The sequence below is a fragment of the Ambystoma mexicanum genome, chromosome 14 (assembly GCF_040938575.1).
Source record: "Ambystoma mexicanum isolate Mex_15411 chromosome 14, UKY_AmexF1_1, whole genome shotgun sequence".
Lineage (NCBI taxonomy): Eukaryota > Metazoa > Chordata > Amphibia > Caudata > Ambystomatidae > Ambystoma > Ambystoma mexicanum.
The window spans coordinates 45,525,157-45,546,096 of record NC_090940.1 but is presented as its reverse complement, the minus strand read 5'-3'; the positions used below and the strand labels follow the sequence as shown (position 1 = coordinate 45,546,096).

The 20,940-nt window shown below is 49.6% G+C and overlaps 1 protein-coding gene across 2 annotated transcripts in view; it reads left to right on the top strand.

Annotated features, from left to right (window-relative positions):
- G2E3 (G2/M-phase specific E3 ubiquitin protein ligase) overlaps nt 1-20,940 on the top strand; it is a 950,771-nt gene that overhangs the window by 507,959 nt on the left and 421,872 nt on the right. For both annotated transcript variants that reach the window (XM_069638501.1, XM_069638502.1), the window contains exon 8: nt 7,613-7,719. In XM_069638501.1, coding sequence (XP_069494602.1) covers nt 7,613-7,719 — 107 coding nt within the window. The remainder of the gene's footprint in view (nt 1-7,612; nt 7,720-20,940) is intronic.

The following is a 20,940-nucleotide window of genomic DNA, read 5'->3' as shown; positions in this document are numbered from 1 at the left end:
GATAACAAAGTGGAGTCACAGGTAACACCCTCTAATATGTATGGTTGTTCCCCCAACTATTTATCATTTCCCGTACTTATCATCCCCTTTGTCCTTTTTGTAACCCAACAGGGATCGGGACAAAAGCCTTAATGCCCGTGGGTAACCCGAAGTACCTCACAAAGACCCTCCAAGATGTGGAGATTTGTGAAGAAATTATGATGCCAATGAGAATGCAGTATTCTCTGTCCTGAGGAAGGCGGCTATTCATAAGAACTGCTGAAACCGTTTGACTATTTGTAGGAGTTGTTAGGCTGATGACCACAACTCCGAGACCCTACACTATTTTGAGGAAAGGGCTTGAATAATTAAATTTCTTAATTTCTAACTTTTCATAACAATACAAAGTTATTTTATTGATTGACATTTGTTCTGAGTTATTGTTTTGACCTGGGCTGGTCAAAACATTGATTTTATTATTTTTTTTAACTATAAGACACATAGACTGGAGGCGGTATTAATAAACTCAGACACTGACCCCCATGATATGTGCACTGACTACCTAGACTGAGGAAAGTAGTGAGAGAGTTGAGGGTAAGGATTCCCATACCCCTTGTAGGCGGCACACCATCGCTAACTAGGCACGGGCGCGCTACACCATGGTGTGAGCTATTCACACACAGGGCAAGCCAGCTAACATTAGGGACTTAGACCTAGGTACAAATATTTTTTAACAAAACAGCTACTGTCTATTTTGTGCTAGTGTATTGGACACGGTCAGAAATATCCCCAATACCCAGCAAGCACTATTGAACAGAGTCCTGATGGACTGATGGGCTTAATTCCTATCGGGCAGGTCTGAAGACAAATTTATCTTTTTGGATGGGACCCATTACATCATCTTTCATGCAGTCTTTCTCCTTCACAAGTAGTCTGCACTTCTCCAGCATGGGGTCTGGCATGGATTCACATGCTCATGAATATTCCCCGTCGTCAGGCCGGGAATCCTCGGTATGGAAAAAAAATCAGTATCAGTTTCGTTTCTGATCTGTCTTTCTTAGTAGTAACCAATCACTGGTCTCTGGGTCATACTGCCCCCAGCCAATGACTGCCCTCTCCCCAAGCCCCGCCTCTGGCAGCCATCCTCAGATTTTTACCGCACGTTCAAGTGTTGGGAGTCCTCGTGCTGTAGCTCTCGAGCTTTTGCTGCGTTTTCACGTTTTTTCAGGAGATTTTTCTAATTTTTCGGTTAAATAGAGCCTCAAGCTCTGCCGTTTCTACATTCGATCAACGGGGATCCGTTTCGGAGTTCTCTACGCCCCTCAAGGGTGAAGATTTCGTCGAGTTGCGCTTTTGGAGGATTCCAGAACTTCCGAGGCCTACCCTGGACATGGCCCAGGAGAAAGGAAGCTCGACGCCTGGGAAGCTGTTCAGGACCTGCCCTGGATGCCAGCTTCAGAATGTTTTAAAGGAGGACGAGCATTCGTTATCCCTCTACTGTCTCCATGAGGACAAGACGCACACGGAGAAGGACTGTGCGTTTTGTGGGAACATGTCGGAGCGGACCATGAAGGATCGCCACCTCCGTCTCGCCAACTGGCTGGAAGGGTAGAGCCCGTCAGGCGAGAAGAAAAAGAAGTTAGAGCGGTCTTCTAAGTCCTGTGAGGGCGCCCCGGCGACGGGGGCCCAACAAAGGGCCAAACACCGCGAGTGCCGAACGGCCGGGCTCCTTGGCTGACAGGCAGGGCGCATCCTCACTGGCTCCATCAACCATGAGCCAACGCTCTGGCTCGGGTAAGAGGAAGTCCGAGAACCCGGCAAGGCTTCTGGAGAGGCCCCGGTCGATCTCGAAGATTCCGGCAGAGGGGGAGCGAGGCTCGGACCCTACCCCCAAGGTGAAGGCCCCAGGCATACAGAAGGTGACGATGGCCTTAATTCACCCTGCTAAGACCTCGATTGAGGATGTCGCAGCGGCCCTGGCTCAGCCTGTGGAGGCGACCTCAGGACCCAGAGTCTCCCTGCCACCGCGGAGGGGGGAGTCTTTCAGGCCCATTGAGAAGACCCCCACGAAGTCCTCGGAAAAGGTGGGGGAGGGGCAGGTGGCCATCGTGGATACAGACACGACCTCTGAAGAAGAGCTCATCGAAGTCGTGGAACAGGCCCAATCCATCAGGAAGGATCCCGACGAGGGCGACGACGAGAGCGACGGTGTCGCCGACGAGGTTCCTCAAGAGCCATCGCGCCCGTCGTTTCCGGCGCCGCAGGACACTTCGGTGGCCATTTTGTCAGCGATTCAGTCCTTATGCTCGGAGATAAGGACAAGGTTGCCCCTCCCCCCGACGGAGGTACCTGAGCCAGACCCGACGGGGGTACCGGAGCCAGGACCTTCGGAAAGTCCACCGCATAAGAGGACGACTCATCCTACGCCACCTCTCACCTCTGCAGCCTGCTCTGCCTCTCCCCCCGCCCCCGGTCTATCCACGGGGATGATACAGGCACAGACACGGCAACGACAGGTACAGATGACGGAGGCGACGACGGGACGTGTCCCCCGTCGCCCCCTGCTTGGGCGTCCCCGCCCAACGAGATTGGATTCTTTCATGCCATGATTTACATGGCATCCGAGCTCTTCCAGCTGTGCCCAGAAGAGAAGGAAGGGTTCCTTTACAAACGGCGGGAGGCTAAAAGGAAGACAGTCCTCGCTGTACCACTTCTTGATGACATCTGGGATGAGGGGCTCGCCCTCCTCAAGAACCCTGCCACGGCGCCGGCAAAGAGGGACCGGTACGTGAAGAAGTACCGGGTCCCCGAAGCTGCCCCCTTGTGCCTTCGGACGCAACCTACTCCGGATTCGGTCGTCGTTGCGGCGGCGGCAAAGAAGAAAGCTGGGGGGGGGGGCATCGGCCTCGACATCAACTTCCCGCCGGACGGCGAGGGCAGGAAGCTGGACACGATGGGACGACGGGTCATCTCATCCGCAGCGACGACTATCAAGGCGGCCAACACCCTGGCTATCGTAGCCCGCTACGACAGGGAGTTGTGGTTCAAAATCGCCCCTCTGTTGGACTTCCTTCCGGACGCCAAAAGGGCTGAGGACATTGAAATCCTACAGGAAGGTGAGATTGCTTCGGACCACGCCATCACGGTGGCAACGGACATCGCCGACACCGGTTTCCGTCAGTTAGGCAACGGCGTTTTCCTGAGACGACGAGGATGGCTCAAGGCGACGGATTTCCGCCAGGACGTACAAACCAAGGTTTTGGACATGCCCTTCGACGGGAACAACCTGTTTGGGAAGGCGGTTGATGAGTCCCTTCAGGCCCTCAAGACATACTGACTGCCCGAACACTTGGAGTGTTCCAACGACGACGGCCGTCCTTTCAGAGCTCCGGAGGCATACAAGGTGCCTCCAAGGGATCCGGCAGTGGCCCCTCCACGTACCGCCAAGTGGCAAGATCTTCGTCCCAGGAAGCCTACAGGGGACGCGGCAAGTCAGGTGGTGCCCGTTGTAGACAGGGAGGTCAAGGAGGCAAGGCGGCCTCCAAACAAAGCACGAAGCACCCCGGTGGAAGGCCGGCTGGCGAGGTTCGTCGGCGTGTGGGAGTCCATCTCCACCGACCGTTGGGTGCTGGACGCCCTGGCCCAAGGGCACGCCCTCGAGTTTCAGAAGAAGTGCCCTCGCGTTCCACCTGTGGCCAGGAAGGAAAATCACGTCCCTCAAATACTGTTGGAAGTAAGGGCGATGCTCAAGAAGGGTGCCATCGAGCTCGTCCCAAAGAGGCTTCGGGGCTCCGGAGTTTACTCGAGGTACTTCCTCGTAAAAAAGAAGACAGGAGGATGGCGCCCTATCCTGGACCTGCGACGACTGAACAAGTACATCAAGGCACAGAAGTTCTGTATGGTCACCCTCCAGCACGTGCTGGGACAGCTGGAGGAGGGCGATTTCCTGTCGTCGTTGGACTTGGAGGATGCGTACTTCCACATCCCCATTCTAAAAAGACACCGAAAGTTCCTCAGGTTCGTGGTCCAAGGACGGCACTACCAGTTCAAGGCCCTCCCGTTCGAATTGAAGTCAGCACCCAGGGTGTTCACCAAGTGCCTCGCACCGGTGGCGGCGCGGCTGCGCCTACAGGGGATCTACCCCTACCTGGACGACTGGCTCATCCGGGCAAGGACAAGGGAGCTCGCCTTGGAGCACACTGCGAAGACCGTCCAGCTGCTCACGGACCTGGGATTCTCCATCAACTTTCCAAAATCCCACCTGGTTCTGTCGCAAGTCGCCCTGTTTCTGGGAGCCAAGCCCGACACAGTGGCGCGGCTGGCCTCGCCGTCGGAGGAAAGGACCAGGGCCATTCTGGGCAAGGTGCAGCGTCTGCTGGCCAGGGTAAGATCTATCAAGTCCCTCCTCGGGATGATGTCCTCCTGCATTTATCTGGTGCGCCTTTGCAGGCTTCGGATGCGCCCCTTACAAGAGTTCCTCGACGCCCGCTGGGTCCAGTCGACTGGCAGTTTAGAGGACAGGATCCCTCTCAACGAGGTTCAGGCGATCCGGTGGTGGGGTACCCGCTCTCATCTGTCGGCAGGCACGGACTTTCAGACCCCAGCTCACCAGGTGACGACGGACGCCTCCCTGAAAGGTTGGGGAGCGCACTCCGGAGATCTCCACGCGAGAGGCCTTTGGCTCCCGGAGGAGAAGTCACTCCACACCAACATCTTGGAACTCCGTGCAGTGTTCTGGGCCCTCAGGTCTTTTCTTCCGTCCCTCAAGGGCAAGGTGGTGAGGATCTTCACCGACAACACCACCACGATGTTCTACATCCGGAAGCAGGGCAGAACCAGATCCCCTGCCCTATCCAAGGAAGCCCAGGATCTGTGGCATTGGGCCGTCGCCCAAGGGATGTTTCTGGTGCCTCTTCATCTGGCAGGAATAAAAAACACGATCGCCGACTCAGTCAGCAGAGAGCTGCGCTTGTGCCACGAGTGGGAACTACGCCAGGATCAAGTGGTTCGACTCCGACGATGGGGCGAACCCCAAATCGATCTCTTCACGACGGCGAGGAATTCCAAGTGCCGGAGGTTCGCCAGCAGGTTCCCCCAGCCGAGGAGCATAGGCGATGCTTTCTCGTTCCCCTGGGACGGCCTATTTATGCGTTCCCTCCGCTGCCGTTGCTGCTCCGGCTCATCGACCAGCTCAAGAGGTCCCGGTGCAGGATGATCCTCGTTGCACCGGCGTGGCCAAGACAGATCTGGTTCCCGGACCTTCTGGACTTGTCAACGTCCACACCAGTCAAGCTGCCGACGGACGCAGATCTTCTCTCCAGAGAAGGAGGCACCATTCTTCACCACAACCCGGAGTCGCTGAACTTGCAGGCCTGGCTCCTGCAGCACTAGAGTTTGGAGGGTACGACATCCTGGCCGACTGCAGAGAGGTTCTTGCAAAGGCCAGGGCGTCATCAACTCTCAAGTGCTATGGACATAAATGGAAGAGGTTCTCTGTCTGGTGCCGTGCACAGAAGATAAACCCTCTGCGGATTACGGCCCCTCAAGTATTGCCGTACCTACTGTTATTGGCCAAGGCTGGACTAGCTCACGCTGCCATCAAGATAAATCTGGCCGCCATCTCACGATACACCAGAACTACGGGACGGGCGTCCTTGTGGTCTCATCGACTGGTGAAGGAATTTATTAAGGGATTGTACCTATCATTCCTGCCGGTGAAGGCCCCTGCCCCTGCCTGGGAGCTCAACGTGGTACTGACCAGGCTCATGTGGGGCCCCCATTTGAGCCTATGCATTCGGCACCGTTGAAGTTTCTGTCGTGGAAGACAGCGTTTCTCGTGGCCATCGCCTCTGCACGACGGGTGGGAGAGATCCAGGCCCTATCTTGCAAACCGCCATACTTGACGTTTCACGACACGAGGGTAGTGCTGAGGACGCACCACTCCTTCATGCCCAAGGTGCAGTCGGATTTTCACCTCAACAAACCCTTGGTGTTGCCAGTTTTCTTCCCGTCTCCTTCGTCGCCGGCTGAAAGGACTCTGCACTTGCTGGACGTAGCTAGAGTGCTGACGTTCTACGTGGACCGCACAAAGAGTTTTTGGAAGACATCACAGCTGTTTGTGAACTTTGGGACTGTGAATCAAGGGAAGGCTCTCTCGAAGACTTCCATTTCCAGATGGCCCTCCGGCTAGCCCATTCGACCAGAGCGATCGCTGCTACCACAGCGTTCCTGTCTGGTGTGCCCCTGCTGGATACCTGCAGGGCTGCGACGTGGAGGTCGACGCACACCTTCACAAGATTCTAATGCGTCGATCGAGACTCCAGGGAGGAGTCCAGGGTCGGCCAAGCAGTGCTGCGCAACCTGTTCACTTAAGGTGAGCCTGGTGAGGAGGTAAGAGATGCTTAATGTTGAGTTGTATTGCTTAATGTTGAGCCTGTTGCCACCTCCCATGGTTGTGCATGTGTGTACTGCTATGTATTCTCTTATTCATGAGAATGTGAATCCATGCCAGACCCCATGCTGGAGAAGGAACAAGTTACTTACCTGTAACTGTTGTTCTCCAGCATGGGTCTGACATGGATTCACATGCGAACCCTCCCGCCTACCCCTCTGCGGCTCTTCACTTGGTCATACTGCCACTTTACGTGCTACCAAATCTGAGGATGGCTGCCAGAGGCGGGGCTTAGGGAGAGGGCAGTCATTGGCTGGGGGCAATATGACCCAGACACCAGTGATTGGTTACTACTAAGAAAGACAGATCAGAAACGAAACTGATACTGATTTTTTTCTATACCGAGGATTCCCAGCCTGACGGGGAATATTCATGAGCATGTGAATCCATGCCAGACCCATGCTGGAGAACAACAGTTACAGGTAAGTAACTTGTTCCTTATTTACTTGGGCAGGGAACACCCACATAGCACTAAGGGGGAGAGTGGCTTTATACTTAGTATTTATTAAACAATAGAAATGTCCTCGGTGTTCGCGTCCTCCCTATGACTGGCCACGGTACCCCTGTGGTGCATAGTTGAGGCTCTAATGGTATGTTTGAGTGTCAGGGTTTTGTTCCGTGGCCTGTCTGTTGGTATGATTGCTTAAAGATTAGGTTTGCTTTGTGACCTGCATCCGTTTGTGCGTCCAGTTTCTACTTTTTGATGGTTCTGGTCATTGTTTTTGGTTTAGCAAAATGTCAGTTTTGGTGGGAGATAGGGTGCAGTACAGATGACCCAGGAGCGCATTTCATGGTGCACTCTACTTTAGAGCAAATATCTCAATCCGATGAATGGCTCAAATTTGTCTGCATATCCAATGTTATCCTGGGGGGGTAGGGGCCCTAATGTCTAGGACCAGTCAAAAGATCCTTCGGCATCGCCTTGTATCTGCATACGGGCTGCTTGTAGTGGGCTGGGCGTGAGTGCTCTGGGTCGGGAAAACAAATTTCAAACTTTTGAATAATATGAAGAGAAGTTATGGAAGCACTTAATCAAAATATCATTTAACCACAATACCTTGTAATTATTCTGGTGTTTTCAGGATGAATTGCTTTGGTAACCTTAGAAGTGTTTGAGACATGCCATATGGTGGAATAGGTCGAGATGATGCCTTCATGCACATGTTTCTTCTCTCTTTACAGTACCAAGCCCTCAGCGCTGGATTGTTTTTCTTTCGGTGTACGGTGTGCAATAACAAAGATGTATTTCAGGCAGAAATGCTTAGATTGGGCATCCACATCCCAGAAAAGTAAGTGTTGGAACTCCTTTTAAGTGGACACTCTTATGAATTGTGCAATTCTTGTATTGTCTGTGGGCTACAATTTCATTGACACCCACCTGTGCCCATAATAATTTCCATAAATGATACCAGCACGGATGTGTTTTTAAAGGCACGTCTTTTAGTTTAATTTAATGTGCTTCAAGCGTAAAGTAGATCGCTGCTGGTCTCGTTCTACATCTGATGTTCTTCTCAAGAGCCTTTTATATACATTTGGTATACACAGCTTTGTGACAGGTCATTAACTTCTGGTTAATCGTGGACATAGGCCAGAGTCTCGGTTTGCGTTTGTGCTGCTGTTAACTGTCTTTCTATTCCTGGAGCCTGTTCAAGACTACACGTGCAGAGCAAAAAGGCTTGTCTTACTGCTTACACAAGCATTTAGTTTAATACCGTGTGCACAGACCAATTGGAGAACTGTGTTCATTCATTTTACAAAGTGCCTACAATTCATAATTTCCACAATCTGTCCTTTGAACATAATTCTATAATTAAAAGTAAGTCAATCTGTCTCTATGGCCATCATCTCTCTTATGGCATTCTCTTGCATAATAAAAGCATTTGAGGTGGATTTTGAAGTTGCCTGTGATTGAGTGGCATTGGGGACACTGATTACTATACCAAACAAGGATGTTTTATTTTCTTTTTGATGGGAGCATAAAGATGCATGAATCCTCTTTTTGGATGAAATAGCCGTACACGTGGTTTGGCATAGCTTGTTTATGAAGCAAAGCAAAACGAAATTCCATCGGGACAGGTTTCATGGAGCTTAATCACTCCTTGAGGTATCTTTTATGATACCTGGCCCCTTCAAGTAGTCTGTTAAAGATGGAGGGCTGCCTACCTGGTAGCTGTCCCTTACGGAAAGGGAGTCATCTTCATAGTTTGTAGTCCAGTCACTGTTGGTACACCAGTTGCTAGGTCTCAAGTTATGTTGCAGTACCTCTGTTGGTCCAGCAATGTCTTTGGGACGACTGGCAATAAGTGTCCAATGTCTCACCAAAAGGAGTGGTTTCCAGCACTGGACACTGCAGGCAATGGTATGGGTAACCAAGAAAATGAGCAATATCTGCGACAACCCTTTTCTCCTGGGATGCAGTCTTGATACTCAATAGGTAACCAGTCTTCTGCCTGGATGCCGTGTCGTGGTCCCTCCAATGGTTTTGTGGCAATTTGTCAGTGACATGTTTGCGAAGAATGGGCAGGTGTTTTAGCCTACTTTTACAGTAATCTATTAACAGTGGATATGACACGTGGGTGCTGTTGCGTGGCTTGAGCAATGGCCGCAGCCTGAGAGCGCTCCGCCGGAGGCTCTCAAATCCTGCTGAATATTGCAGCAATGTGAAACCACGATAGCAGACATAAGGGCAGAGGAACATCTGGAAATCAACTCGGATCCTTCATGGACTCCCCGGACCCTTACAAAACCCAGATCCAGAGTACCGCTCCGGGGCCTGCCTCGCTGCAGACCCATCAACCTACTGGTCGGCCCGCCCCCATTCCCATACCCCCCCCCCCCCCCACGCATCGAAACTGGCGCCAAAATCGGACTACTCCAGCGGGACGAGCCAAACGGCGCACAACTGGAGCTGCCCGTCTTCCGATAACTTACTGAATACTCCTACGTCCTGTCCCCTTTCCTCCATACTTATGGGACATTCCTCCGTCCTGTGGGACGGGACCGAAGCACTTTGTAAAAAGCATCACATTCTTCCAAAAATGTGTCCATCCTCTCTTTTACGCGGGATACACCACGCAGCCGTAACCCTGCCTTACCTAGCTCCACCCAGCGCATCGCCCATCAGTCCTTTTCTTTGCTCGTTCAGGACTGGACGCACTTGCATCTCCGGGAGATTTTTTTCTTCCAGTGTCCTCTCCTGCTGCCGCTAGCGGTTGTGAGTCTGTCTATGCCGTTTCAGTTCGATTTTCCTACTTGTTCTTGTCAGCGATGCTTCACTACGGCTGACCCCCATCCTCTTTGCTTAGTGTCTGGGTCTGGACCACCGGTGGGAATCGTGCTTTTACTGCGACTCCCTTTTGGTCCGGGCGCTTCAACGTCGTTTGGGGCGGTGGGAGGTGTTCCAGTGCGCTCCCCCATTGCATTTTCTTACGTTGATTGAAGAAAAGAAAGAAACGCTCGGTGAGTTCTTTACTTTTTAGAGCACCCCGGCTGGGGGACTCCTTCCCGGTGTCTTCCCAGTCCTGGAGGAGCGTCAAGAGCACTATTACCGGGGTTTGTCCTGAGGTGCCGGATTACTATCCAAGGCCCCTCCTGTGGGAGTGATTTGTGGGCCCAGCTCGACTGTGGCAGCGGGTACCGGAGCTTGCTTTGAGGTTTCCCAGGTTGGAGCTTCCCGTAAAAACACTGGGCTACGCCCTGAAGCCTCTGAGGCTGTTAATACCGAAGTTTGAAGCCCGGGGTAGGGCTTTAGAAACCGGGCTCGGGTCTGAGGTCCTTCGTTTGGTGGCTAGGGTGACCGACAGTTCTGAGAGGCCGGTTAAGGTTTTGTCGGTGAGGTGTGTTCCTCATCGCTCCTGTTCAAGCTGTGAAACCAGACCTGTTGAGGGGGCACGGAGTGAGGTCTTGGACCGTAACTCCTCAGTTACCAGCAGTACCGAGGTCCTTCCGTTGAAGGCTTCTTTGGCTCTTAGCATGTCTCAAAAAAACATTCTTGGCCTCACAGCACCAGTTCGGCTGAGGTTCCTTGTATCAAGGCTAAAATGAAGACCCCTGACCCACCTGTGGAGACCCCTGTCTCACTTCCACACGTGCCGCAGTTCTCCTCAGGTGCTGACAAAATGCCTCCCACCAAACCTACGACGGCCATTTTGGATACCTCACTTACAACTACGACATCGGGCCTAGGTGTGGGGAGTGGTTTTTCAGGTGAACCTAGTTTTCCTTGTGCACATCCTTTTCGTCCAGTTTGACTGGAACGCTCGGATGCCCCTACAGTGCAATGTCTCGCTTCCTGCGGCATCAGCACCCCTGATTTACGTGGGGAAGGGCCCTCTTGGCAACCCTCTCCCTTGCGTCCCTGGAATTACTCTGCTCATGAGGCCGCCTCCAGTCGTGCCTAAATCATCGGCAGAGGACGTCTTTTTCAGCAAGTTTCAAAGACTAATGCATTCCGACCCCTTGAAAGAGTATTTTCGAGGCTTGTTTAGGGAGATTTGTCCGCCTGTTCTGACGGTCCCAGCTGCAGCAACTGTGATCCTGCCGGCACCGCCTTTACCGGCTGGACCTCCCCCGGCTCTTCCTCCCTTGCCTCCGTTGTCCCCATTGGACAAATCTACAGTGGTGCCTGATGCAACTCGGCCTGATCCGGATCTGCTGGACGACGCACAAGAGGATCAGTATAGCGATGACCAGCCCCACTCTGTTAGAGCCTTTCACGACCGGGTGCTGGACATGTGTTTATTAGATGTTCCAGTAACCGAGGCACCTGCTCTGTAGGAAGTGGTGTTTTCGGGGGCGTTCACCTCGTCTCCTTCGGAGCGTACCGGCTTGTTCTTGCAGAAGGACGTTTTGGCCGAGGTCCGTAAAGTTTTTTTGAAAAACCACACTCTGGACTGTTTGTCAACAAGAAGTTTGGCGCGCGTTATAGGCTCCATTCTTCGGAAGAGGTGGCTTTAGCGTCGTGTCCGCCCCCCCTCCTCTATGGTTGTGGCTGCGGCCACTTTACAGTCCAGACCTGCAGCATCTTCTTCCGCAACGGCTACTCAGGTTCTGGCTAAAGAGGACAAGCTTCTTGACTCTTTGGGAAGGAGGATGTTCGCTAATTCAGCGCTGCAGTTACGGCAAACGAACGCAGAGCTGGTGTTAGCGGGAGAGAATATGAAAATGTGGAAAGGTCTGTCGGAATTTTAGGAATACGTCCCCGCCGAAAAGCTAGAAGATTTCAGGGGGATTTGTGAGATGCTAGGGTCCTGGCGCAGGACATGCTGGAGGCAGCGGCTCAAGTCGACACCTCGGCCCGCAGCCTCATGCTCAGTGTGGACACCTCTCGTCAGGGTTGGCTGCACGCCACCAAGTCCTCTAAGGAGGTGCAGGATAAGGTTTTCGACCTACCCTTTGATGGCAAGGAGCTTTTTCATTACACAACGGACGTTGAGCTGACCAAAACAAAGGACACCACACGGACCGCCAAGTCCTTGTCTGTCCTGGTGAAACCACCTTTCAGGGCGCAGAGAACGTCCTCGCAGCCTCGACCTTACTCTGGTTTCAGGGGTTTTCTGGGCCGAAAGTCCCTCAGGGTGGATCCCCCATCGGGAAATTCCCGCCGAAGGCAGCAACGGAGCCAGTTTTTCTCCCGTTCCTCAGCCTCCTCCTCGGGTTCAGGTGGCACCGCCACCGAAAAAACAGCTAAATGAGGTTTCGCTGCGCTCGCACGAGACCCCAGTGGGAGGATGCATTGCGTCTCATTGGGAGGCGTGGCAGACCGTCACTGAAGACCGTTGTGGGTCTGGTCAGTCGCTCGGGCGGGCTTCCGCTTACCCCACCCATCAATCCTCCTTTCCAGCAGTCGGGGTCGCCCTCCCTCAGAGCCGAGATTCAGAATTTGCTGGATCTCAGGGCGGTAGAATCCGTTCCCCTAGGGGAGCGAGGGGAGGGCTTCTATTCTCGGCTGTTTACGGTGCCCGAACCCAGGCTGGCCTGCGCACCATCCTAGACCTTTCCCAGTTCAACGTCTCTCTACCCCAAGAGAAATTCAAGATGATCACGCCCTGTCAGATAAAGTCCTCTTTGCAGAAGGGTGATTGGCTCAGCGTGGTGGACCTCCAGGACGCATATATGCATATCCTTATCTGGAATCCCCATCGGAGATACCTACGGTTTTCTGTGGGGGAGGAGCACTTCCAGTTCCGAGTGCTCCCTTTTGGCCTCAGCTCGGCACTGCGCGTCTTTACGAAGATGTCTGTTATCGCAGCCTATCTTCGGCTTCAGGATAACCACGTGCATCTGTATTTGGATGATTGGCTGCTGCGCAGTCCTTGTCCCTTGAAAGACTTGAGCAACCTTCAGTCTCTCCTCCAGCTCCTTTTCCACCTTGGGCTGTTGGTGAACTGGCGGAAATCCTCCATGATGGTCTCTCAGGACCTGAATTTCCTGGGTTTTCATTGGAACACGATCGACTGCAGAGTATACCTGACCGGGGACAGAATGGCGGATCTGGTGGTCACGTGTCAGATCTTTTCAGAGTCTGGGAGCATGTCGGTCTGGTGGTTCCAGGGGCTTCTGGTCCTCATGGCCTCGTGTGTATTGGCTCTTCCTCTTGCTCGGCTGAAGATGACGCAGACGCAAATGGCTTGTCAGAGTTCTTGGCATCAAGCTGTGGATCCAGACTTCAAAATGATTTTGATTCCAGCTTTCATGAGAGCAGATCTTTTGTGGTGGTGGTCTCTTGGCAATCTATCTGTGGGCGTGGCTTTTCAGGGCCCTGTTCCGCTGATGAGTCACAACGGACTCTTCCCTTCTGAACCTTCAAGTTTCCAATCTCTGGTCGACCCAAGACAAGCTCCCTCATACAAATCACCTGGAGCTTTTGGCGATCTTCCTGGCGCTCAAGGCGTTCAGGCCAGTCATCAACCAAGTGGTCCGTGCCTGCACGGACATTTTGTTGTCCATGTTTTACATCAACAAGCAGGGGGGGGTACCAAGTCCCCTCTTATGTATCTTGCCATTCAGATTTGGGAATGGGCGCTGCAGCATGGCATCTGGCTTGTGGCTGTTCACATCCCGGGCCAGCTGAATGTTACTGCGAATGCCCTCAGCCGACGAACAATGGTCAGGTACGAGTGGGAGTTGAAAGTAGAGGTTCTATTACAAATCTAAGCACCCATGTATTAACTGTCCCTTAAATAAGTTTTAAGCAAAGGTTTAACTTTTGTACCAGCTAATAAAGCTGATCTTTTCAAAACCGAGATTGAGATGAGGAATTTTTTCCGTATCAGACTGATATACTTCTTTCGGGATGCTCAAGATCAACAAGAGCACGTCTGGTTTGAAACCTCCATCTAGGTTCATCCCCATATCTATGGTATCGGCAGAAATCATCAGTTTTGAGAACAAAGTCCTCCATGAGATGAGGGCATTGGTAAAAACTAAGAACGCCTATAAAGAGAATCTATTGAAAGCGGAAAGACAAGCAATGAAGGATTTGGCCGACAAACTTTTTGTCATCAAACCGCCGGATAAGGGGGGGTGGTGTGGTCTTATGGGGAACTGAAGGGTACAATGCAGAAATTAACAAGCAATTGAGTAACCTTGTTTTCTATAAACCCCTACCCAGAGACCCAACATCTAGGATTTGTGAAGAGATCACAAGCCTGATGACACATGCTGAATCAGAAGGCTGGATCGATAGTGATGAAAAATCCTTTTTGATCCAACCAAACCCCATTACTCCAGCTTTATACTGTTTGCCTAAAATGCATAAAAACTCAGCCTGTCCACCAGGGCGACCTATTGTGGCAGCAATTGGGTCTATTCTAGAACCGCTCTGTTTACACTGATTTTTTCTTAAGGCCTTTTGTCATCAATATGCGCTCATATATCCAAGATAAAACGCATATGATTCATATTTTGGAAAATTGCACTATAACAGCAGATGACATTTTTGTGACACTAGATGTGGAGGCTTTATATACAAGCATCCCACAGATTAAATGCATTAATATCATGCACACATTCTTGGAGAAAAGAGAAGATAAGTCGGTCCCTTCCAATTTTATCAATGAGTGTATTAAATTAGCTTTGACTAATAACTACTTTATTGTAGACAGCACCTTTTATTTGCAACATGGCACTAGCATGGGCTCAACCTTTGCCCTAGACCTGGCAAATCTTTTTATGGACGACTTAGAAAGTCATTCAGTATATGCAGAAAGTACCCCATTCAAACACCTGATGAAAACCTGGCATGGGTATATCGATGACTTATGCTTTGGTCAGGAAGTGTACAAGATCTAGGTTTGTTTTTTACATGGTTAAACCAACAAGAACCATGCATTAACTTTACGATGTTGTCGAGTGCTGACAAAGTCGCGTTTCTAGATTTAGAAATCTATAAGGGAGACGATAACACTATGGGGACAACCCTTTTTAGAAAACCCACTGATAAAAACTCGTTATTGCTGTTTAAAAAGTTACCATCCAGCAAGTTTGCGTGAGAATTTGCCATTTGGCCAATTCTTGTGCATTAGAAGAAACTGCACCCTTGGAGAAGATTTCGAAAGAAATGGAAAAGATCTATCAACTAGATTGAAAGCACGTGGTTACCCTCTGCATATAATTCGGAGATCTTTTAAAAGAGCCAGGCATACCAATAGACAAGTTTGCCTTAGTAAACAGCCAAGGATAAAAGAAGATAAAATTGTGTCAACTTTTTCGCCCATCAGTAATGCACTACGGCGCAGTGTACTCAAACTGGGAGATGATTTATACAGAAGACTTTACAAATAAGTAAACCACGTTTTGCTTTTAAACGCATGACAAAGTTGTGTGATAGATTGGTCCACACATATAAAATTGTGGATCCTGAAAGGGGTTTAACACAGTCTACCTTGTGGAATACACAACCGGTTGTCGGCCACTTTAAATGTGGTAGATGTTCGGTATGCAATCTTACATCGAGTATGAAAGAAATTGATTTAAAAGGCAGGAAGTGGACATTAAAGAATTTTTCAAATTGCAACACAAAATGAGCCATTCATGTGATAAAATGCCAATGTGTTTTTTTGTATTTCGGGAAAACTAAAAGACCTATACGGCAAAGGATCTGTGAACACAGGTCCTGTGTCAAGAATAATGTACTGGACAAACCTTTAGTGGCGCACTTCAATTCAGCCAAACGCACTCATGAGGACATCCATTGGTCTAGTATTCAGACAATTGGACCCCCCATCCAAGAGGGGGGGACAGGGACTTAAAACAAAGAAAAATAGAACAAAAATGGATTTTTGACCTTGATGCAGTCAAAGATGGCTTGATCATTGCCATAGAGTTGGGGTTATTTGTACACTGAAGTATTATATCGCCTTGAGGACAGTCTGTTTTGCCATGGTGGTACATGGTGTGCCCTTGTTCATGGATGAGCCAATACTATTTGTATGACTTTTGTTACACATTGGTGGTTAGTTTAGAATTTGTGCAATCGAAAATAAGAAGATGCAATAACGCGCTATTTTCATTTAACAATTTTTCCACTTCATGCCCGCAGTCTCTGCATTATAGATATCAGTAAAAATAAAATTGACTGTATTAAACACAAATACAATTTTGTTGGAAAAAACACCATTGATAAGAATCAAGTATCGTTTGTACCCTGGTCGTTCGGTATAGCGCTGGGGACATAATTGTATCCAGATACTTCACTACCCATGAACACCTGGGCCGTAGTAGTACGCCATGCGGCCGACCAATAAGAACATGACAACGTAATGACGTGATCATGTACACGTGGCACATATGGTTCACGAGACCAGCATACGAATTTGAGTACGCTTTGAAAAAAACGGACACCCGCGCTGAGGCGAGCAAGACGGTGGGACTGCACGGACCATTTGAGGTAAATTTAGCAGACCCATAAAAAAGAGGGGAGGTGCAGATGATAGACACAGCTAGTGTCATTTACCCTGGGCACGTTCTAGGTTTCACGACGTGCAGTCCTTCGGCTGCAAGAAGTGATCAACAGAAGGTCACTCTGTATATTCAATATCGTTAGAAGATCTGGATGCTTGCCTTTTCTAAACCCTTGGTAAGATCTAGCAAATAAGGGATAGTGAGGGTAGAGAACGATTGGTTAGTAATCCTATGTTTCTTTCTACTGTTATATCGCAGACAGCTTTCCACTCAGGTAATTTTGAGAAACAGCTGGTTTTTTAACAAGGGCTCCATTTTGCTCTAGAGGACCAAGAGGGGTGTACCCAGAAACGAAAATAAGAGGTACCTAGATAGTATTCTGTGATGCTGGTCAGTAAGCAAGATTGGGGTAGCCTAGATAAATGACTGCACCAGTAAACAATGAACATTATACAGGAGTTTTAGACGAACACTGTTGTTTGTAGTTACATAGACCATGATGGCAGTACTACAAACATTGTTATACACCAATAACTTGTGTAGAAATGGTGGGATGGCAAGTTAAAATAGTGTTCTAAATGAATATGGACATAGTGATAATGGACATCGAACACATGGAGGTTTGGTGGCTAAGCGGCTCTGATTCAGTTGTGATTCGGGTTTGACTAAAAGATATCCCTTGGGCTGAAAAGAAATAGAATGTGTTTGGCATTTCTGCTTTGTTGGCATAATAAAGTCACACATGTTGTTTATATGAATGTCTGTTTTAATATTTTAGATCTATTGGGGAGCACTAGTCTGTTCCTAGTATGCAACACGTATAATATGACTGCGTGACGAAAAGAGAAAGTGTCCTGAAAACAGAATCTATGGAAAATACAAAGAAAAATTCATTTGATTGTATTATAAAATCATATATAGATTCCAGAAGCAGATGTTTAGTGTTGACACACTTTTTCTCTTTATAAAATAAAGAGGAATGTTGCACTGAAAACACATTGTGGGTACATGTTATGTTTTGGTTTACAAACATGTTTTGTGTTTTGATGCATACTCACTATTAGGGAGAATTCTCATTCTATAGCTAATTTCCCTTACCTATAGAGTCCCCCAGCAGCTTTGCTGGATTTGAAGGGTTTGTTTTGTACCTGCTAAGAGTGAGACTTTTTCCCACTCTTAGGCACTTTTGCTATGTGTGTTCTAGGCTATTTTTGTGTTTAATGCCTATGGGATTTTCTCTCCCCCATAGGAACCATCTTTATTCACATGTTACACAGCACCCTCAGTGCAGTGACACAGGGGTGCCGTCGCGACCCCCAAACATAGACTCCATACCCTGGGACTGACTACTGTCTCCCAGGGCATGTAAAGTCCCCATTGACTTGATTAGTCAATTCTTATGAACTTAACCAGTACAACCCATCTTACTATGGAGGTACTGGAAAGGGTTAATAGTTTTTCACTTAGGTTCATTTTCGAGCGGGTACCGTAAAGTCCCTCTCCCTAAAGTTTCTGGCTGGTGGCAGTGGTTACTAACATAAATATACGGCCGTAAATATTTTCCTATGGGATTTTCCCATTATTTGAGGCTACCACTTTTTCTGACGGCCTCGAACATACCGCCGGTGCATTTTAATATTAAACTTTGCTCCAGTAGGTTTTATTTGCCAGAACTTTAATATAACTACTTTCTCGTGTCTTTCTCTAAACTCCTAACCCAGGTCGGGGATCCTTTGTTCGTCTGTTTGGCGGGCTTCCACCAAGAAGCCCTCCTTTCGGCAACACTGAGTCCGGGGTGGGTCCGTTGTGTGGGAGGGGGAGTAGGACCTCTGGACAGGGTTGCCTCAGCAACCCATGTCGCACTCTATCCTGATAGGCTGGAGGGTTTCCCACCAAGATGACCACTCCACTGTGTGAGTGACAGCTAGGCTGTATGAATGGGGCTCATTTTTGCATAAAAGCAGGGTCCTGAGGACTGGAAGAGCAAGACGTCGCCAATGGAACTAAGAAGCCGAAGAGGAGAGAAGCCAAAGACATCTGCAACAACTGAACCACTGGTGAAGCCCTGCTGCAGCGTCTCGCCACTTTTCTCCACACGACGAGAGAAGATCTTCATCTGCAAGAGCCTTCCCTTGAGCTGGTGGGGCCAACCAGTTTGCATTCCCGTACCTTGTACTCGGAGGCCGGATAGCCAGGCACCAGTCCACCCGGACCGCGATTTAAAGGAGTGTACCTTTTATTCGTCGGGCAGCACTGCGGCTGGTTTCATCCCTGGGTAGTGCAGTAACTCGAATCTTCCTCCACGACGAGAGCCTCTCTTCCTCTGCTGAATCACCCGAACTGCAGGAACTGCCAGGAACAACCGCCACCGCAGGAGCCACTTCTTCATTTTAAGGTACATTGTTCCGCCAGGCCGCCCTTTCTTTGCGGTAGCACTAAAGGTGTTTTAAATCCTTTACCTACCTGTTGGGTTGGCAGCCCCTCTCTCAACATTGTCTTTCACCCTCTGCATCCACCTTTTCAAATTGTTAACCAAAGACTTGACTGCAGCTACAAGAACATTTTTGCTCCTGGGCCCTTGCCCTGTACCACTGACTGACACAGGCCTACTGACTCTGGTCACATTTGTTAGACCTGCTTTCTTTAGATTGATTCTCACTGACCTGTGTCGTTGCACCTAATTCTTACAACCACCCCTTCCTTCCCTTTTCTAATCATTGTGAAATGCCATTTTGCTCAGTTTTCATTTTAAGTATTGCCTATACTGATGCACTGTCTTGCTGAACTGGTTCACAATCTGATGGGAAGTGTTGCTAAGGTGTATAAGAACCTATTTCTAGATAACTTGTGCTTTCCCTCCCTTGTGGGGAATTGTTAGAGGGTCCCTTGTGTATAGTTGTCACTGTGCCGATATGCTCAGTTTTCACTCTGGTTCACTTGGTCTACAATTTAACTTGGGAGCGTGTATATGTTTCCTTTGACTTAATTTAACTTGCTTGATGACTGTGATACATGTGTTTTATTAGAAGTGTATAAAATAAATATACATCTACTTTTTAATACAAAGCTTTGGTCAGTGTTTCCTTGTGCCATAGTACAGTAGGCCTATTGTGTAAACCCTGAATACTGCTCATCTCCCTCTTGAGATAAGTCTGACTGCTCAGCCACAGCTACCAACTAAATCTTTGTGGTACAGACTGATACCAAAGGGGATTTATTGCTCTCACCTGTAGTCCTAATCTTGTGTAGTGCTCCGTAAGGGAACTGCACAGGATTCTGCCTAACACTCACTGTAATGAAATGGTGTTTCTAAAAGGATGCAATTTTTTGTGAACCATTAGGTTTGTATTTTTATGTGTTATGATCTTTTTATGATTGTGTTTTATGAATTGATGGACATTAAAATATGTGTATTTTTTAAAAACCTTGGGTGCCTACCTAAATTCTGAAAGGGTAGTTTGTGTATGTGTCTGGCAGATGCCAAAGACTGACTCATAGCCTTAAGGGAGGAAGCTGTCTTTATGGGATTTGTTGTGCTTGATATAGTGTAGTCCTCGCCCATACGGCCCCTAAAACATCTCTGTTTAGCTGATGTATTATGGAGTCTTACACTGTTCAGGGCCTCCAACCTCCTAAAGGGGTTCATGCACACCTGTTACAGGGCAAAGCAGCTGCGGTTGCTTTTCAGAAATATGTCCCCTGGGAGACCATTGCGAAAGCGGCTACATGGGCCTCCATCGGCTTTTAGTAAACACTACTGTTTGGATCTGAGCTCCAGAGCTGCTGCTCAGTTTGGCCAGGCTGTGCTCAAACCTTTTTCATTAAGTAGTTTTCCATCCACCTGTAATTCCTGTGAGGAGTGCTTGGGAATCTCCCATAAGTATGGAGGAAAGGGGAAGGGACATGGGAGTATAATAAAGTTACTCACCGTAGTGACTGCCTTACTCCTAGTCCATATTCCCCTTTTCTCCATATGCCCGCCCGCCGTCCCCTCTAATAAGGTTCATCTGTTATTGCTTAAAGGCGATAGGAAAGGACTGATGGGCGATGTGCTGGGCGGAGCTAAGGAGGGTGGGGTTACGGCCGCATGCTGTACCCCGCGTAAAAGGACTGACACATTTTTGGGAAAATGGGATGCTTTTTACAAAGTGCTCCGGTCCCGTCCCACAGGGCAGAGGAATGTCCCATAAGTTTGGAGGAAAGGGGACTATGGACTAGGAGTAAGGTAGCCACTACGGTGCGTAACGTTATCGACGGCTGACCCGCCAAGGGGGAGCCGGGACACTACCGGCTGTACTGAGGGAGATTGGGCCACCCCCAAGAGTGCGATTTCCTCTCCCCCTGTACCAGGAGGTAGGGGAGCCTCCTTGCTGACAGCCGCCCGCCCGAGCCCCTCCTGCGCTGCGATTATATTCCTGACTCTGCTGCAGCTGGGGACGCCCACAGGACTAAAACTAACTGTGCCCCGAAGGCGGGGTCTCCGACGAGGGCGCTGCATCAACCCGGCGAGAGACCTGCCCGTGGAGTCGTCAGCACTGGCCAAACAAAAAAAGTGGTGAGTCAGCACAGCAGGGGGGGAGCCTCTGGAGGGGGATGCCTGATACCCC